General features: G+C 36.7%; 1 protein-coding gene across 1 annotated transcript in view; it reads left to right on the top strand.

Moving 5' to 3' along the window:
* LOC102766147 (transcription factor SOX-5) overlaps window positions 1-4,021 on the top strand; it is a gene marked incomplete at its 3' end in the record, with an annotated part of 290,659 nt that overhangs the window by 174,632 nt on the left and 112,006 nt on the right. Inside the window, exon 4 of the mRNA XM_015560611.1 lies at window positions 2,122-2,208. Within this exon, the coding sequence (XP_015416097.1) occupies window positions 2,122-2,208 (87 nt within the window). The remainder of the gene's footprint in view (window positions 1-2,121; window positions 2,209-4,021) is intronic.

Below are 4,021 nucleotides of genomic sequence, written 5' to 3'. Positions count from 1 at the left end.
CAAAGGTTTGTTAGCTTTTAATGACTGACAGTGCTCTATTGCAAATACCATATTGGCTGTGCCCTGTTTACATGCTTCTCAAGAATTTTTGTGGAGTGCTAGAAAAAAGAAACAGTGGTGTTTGTTTGACCTACTCTGATAAGGTTTAACAAATAATTTCACTCATGAAGTGTTTACTGGGAATGGAGAAACAGTGGAAATCTTTGCAGAAGTATTTAAAGTTACCTTTCAAGCCTCAATAAGCAGAAATATTGAATACAGTAAGAGTATATTTAATCCATGTTATTGCTCATATAATTGTCATTACCACTTCATAAAAAGGGTATTTTAAGAAAAAGTAAATTCTTTAGGATCTTTTTCTTAAATGTGAAAAAAAATGGAAATATCTTTTGTTACAAAGGAAAATAAGTATTTTCACACATTCTATAGGTAAATATGCACACAATAGTTTTGATATATAATATGTGTGTATACATGTATATAATTTTCACCATACATACAGACTATAAAAAGCAGTAATACTTCACACATTTTTCACCATTTTACTTTTCACAATTTTTTGACATCTGAAAACAAAGCATTCCAGATTGTTACAGTTATTCCAAAGAAAATTTCACCTTCACTTGGTTGAAAACTCCATACAAGCCTGGTGGCATGGCTCAATGGTTGAGCGTCGACCTATGAACCAGAAGGTTACAGTTCAATTCCTGATCAGGGCATGTGCCTGGGTTGTAGGCTAGATTCCCTGTGTGGGGCATGCAGGAGGCGGCCAATCAATGTTGCTCTCTCATCATTGGTGTTCCATGTTTCTATCTCTTTCTCCCTCTCCCTTCCTCTCTGAAATCAATAAAAGTATTTTTTTTTTAAAAAAAGACATCTTTACACAGGCTTTGTGATACAGCTGAAGGCTATAAGATCACGGCCTTTAAAAAAGTAGGTAGCATTAGCTAAAGAGGAGGATGCAGGTACCTTAAAATGCATTTGATGTGGGGAAAATTAACCAGTTTCTAATAATCTTATGGTCTCTAGGCCAGATGGTTCCTTTGATAAGTTAACGTGTACTCCCTTTATGCTGCTAGTAGGGGGTAGACAACTGTCTGCACAAACACAAATACACATGCACACCAATGGGGAGAATGGCAGTGTACATCTTAGATCTAGATAATAAGTGTGGATATTGTTATTTAGATGGCACATACTGGGACACTTATCTTTCAGTACACTCCATTTTCTAACTGAATGCAGTGCTAATCGCGGGATTGAAAGCCATTGTCATTGTGTACCCATCTAAATGCTGACAAGAACATGCAATTACATTGTTTGGAACGGAGTTTCATGTTTGGGGACTTTATTAGCATCTATATTTACTTATGCATTAAAATCCAGACACAAAGGAGAGGTCAAAACCATGCGGTATTTAGAAACAAATACCAGAGGGAAGCATAACTTTGCTCTCTAAAATATGTGTGCCCTGTCCCAATACAGGGCATTTTAAAACGAGTGTGACACCAATCTGAAATAAGTAAATAATAAGTGTCCATGAAAGGCATTACTCACTTCTCTAGATTTTGCAATCTTTGTAAAGCTTCCTTTGTACCAACTTTTTTTTGAATGTTCGCAGCAAATCTTTCCACAGTGTGCTTACCACCACACGATGTTAAACACATATTATAAAGTGGATGTAATTGTAAACACACAGAGGGATATAATTACATGTAGCAGATTTAAGAGCTAATTCTTTGCCTTTTTTTTACTCTGCATTTTATCAACATAATTATTTTTTTGACTGCAGACTAACACCCTAAAATTGACAAGCACCCATTATAGCAGGAATTTATCCACCAAATTGAAAAACAATGAACTGCAGGTTTATATGTACCCATTGTCATAAAGAATTAGAAGGGCTTTGTTCTGCAAGAGGAAAAAGCTAATGATTTTGAAACAGCAGGTGACAAAACACATTCTTTTTTTCCTCCCCTGTTATCATTTTGTTGATGAAGTCATTATGAACTGGGGCTGGGATAGGGACGGCCTTATTTTTAGCAGATAGGCTTTTAATGAGCTCCATTGTAAAGATAGTCATGTTGATTTGCTTATATATTTTTTTTCTTCTCTACTTAGAAACTCCCAGTATTGAAAAGCTACTATCAAAGGACTGGAAAGACAAGCTTCTTGCAATGGGATCAGGGAACTTTGGTGAAATAAAAGGTAATATGTTTGCAATTATTTAGATCCAAAATATATCAGGGTTCTTATTTTCTCTTTGTAACTTATGGGATAAATGGTGTGTTGTTTTACTAAAATAACCTTGCTGTATCTTTAGAAAGCTTTGGTTTTCATCATTAAAAGATATGTGATTTACTTCTTAAATAGGAATATCTAAAGCAGAGTGAAAAGCTGCATATTTTGAGGTGATTTCATGTATTCTACATATTAGAAGTATGGATGTACATAATCTACATTTGAAACCAGAATGATTAATGGGGAAAATTTAAAAGAAAGTTGCTTTGTATTAATAAGGGCAATGTTTTGGTGTTTTGTGTTGTCTTTTTTTGAGTCATAAATTACATACAACTGAGAGAAAAATCCTAAATGGGCTTCAGATAATACTGAATATTCATATCTATTTTTAATTGATATTTTTTAGAGAGCGAGAGGGAAGGAGAAGGATAGAGATGAAAACATCTATGAGAGAGAAACATCAATTGTCTGCCTCCTGTACATCCCCTACTGGGAATTGAGCCCACAACCCAGGCATGTGCCCTGACTGGGGATCGAACCCGTGACCTCCTTGTTCATGTGTCGGTGCTCAACCACTGAGCCACACCAGCCAGGCTGAATATCCATATCTTAATAAACTTATACTAATAACAAGGGGAGAAGATTACAGTTTATATAAAACTATGGTCACATGATCCTTTCAAATTAATTTAAAAGTGTGTTTTCTCAGATCATAGTATGCCATCTATGGCTTTCTGTTTGTTGCTAATAGGACACTTTTGGTTCTGAGTTCTAAAGGATAATTTTTTCAAAAAAAGTACTTATTCATCAATATTAAAATATTGTTATGTACTACTCTGTTATGGGGACTGAATATCTATGTACATTAATATGCATGCAGAAATATGGGCATAAACAACTTTTTGCATATGTGCTCACGCACGTGTGTTCTTCCAATGAGAGGCCATTGTCTCTCTTGAGGCTCCACCTCAGAGCATCCAGGAGAAAGGCGAAGCATAGATCTGTCTTCTCAAATGTTTGACCCACAAGCCACTAACATCTCAGTAACTTGAAACTTCCAGAAAATCTTTGAGTATTTCACTTTTCATCATATACTTGGAGTTTAGGTATATTCAGGTTATGACTAGGTGCGCATGGGTGACGAGAGAATGAATGGGTGCTAAGCAACAAAATTTATCATGGAATCGGATTTAAGCAAATAATAACATGCCTTAAAGAGCTCAAAACAAAGTTTAAAGAGAACAAAATAGTGTCTTTTTCTGAGGCAGCATAGCCTTTATATTACTTTGTTGCATTTTAACCCATTTGCGCCTGAGATAAAGGACTGGTTATTCTCCCAGGTTCTTTATTCTCCTCTGACCCAGGTAATAACTGCGAATAGCACAGAGAAGCCCTCGGGTCCCAAACCTTGTGATTGTGTTCCACTGGAGGACAAACATGCTTCCCTCCCTTGTTTTCCTCACAAGTCAGACTTAAAAGCAGCCGCAGCGGTGATGAGAAGCTCAGAGGGACCACGCTCAGCAGTCCTTTCAGGCTTGCCTGTGGGTTAGTTCAGGGAGCTGTGGTGCACTCACAAAAGAAGTTTCTGTCTTTAATTTTGAGTTTTTTAAGCTTTGCATTCGGAGCGCAAGTTTGGTTATTGTCCTCTGGTTCTGTTCAAAAAGCTGTTTTCTGATGCGTTTTAAAAGCAGCCGTAGATCTTTCTTCTGTCGGGCATGGGATTAGGTGCTGGATCAGGTTTGGCAGAAGACTGGGGAAATTGCACTGGGTTTCCTTTCCT

Source organism: Myotis davidii, unplaced genomic scaffold, assembly GCF_000327345.1.
Source record: "Myotis davidii unplaced genomic scaffold, ASM32734v1 scaffold835, whole genome shotgun sequence".
NCBI classification, from domain to species: Eukaryota; Metazoa; Chordata; class Mammalia; order Chiroptera; family Vespertilionidae; genus Myotis; species Myotis davidii.
The sequence above is the reverse complement of the archived record's forward strand: the minus strand, read 5'-3'. Positions and strand labels throughout refer to the sequence as shown.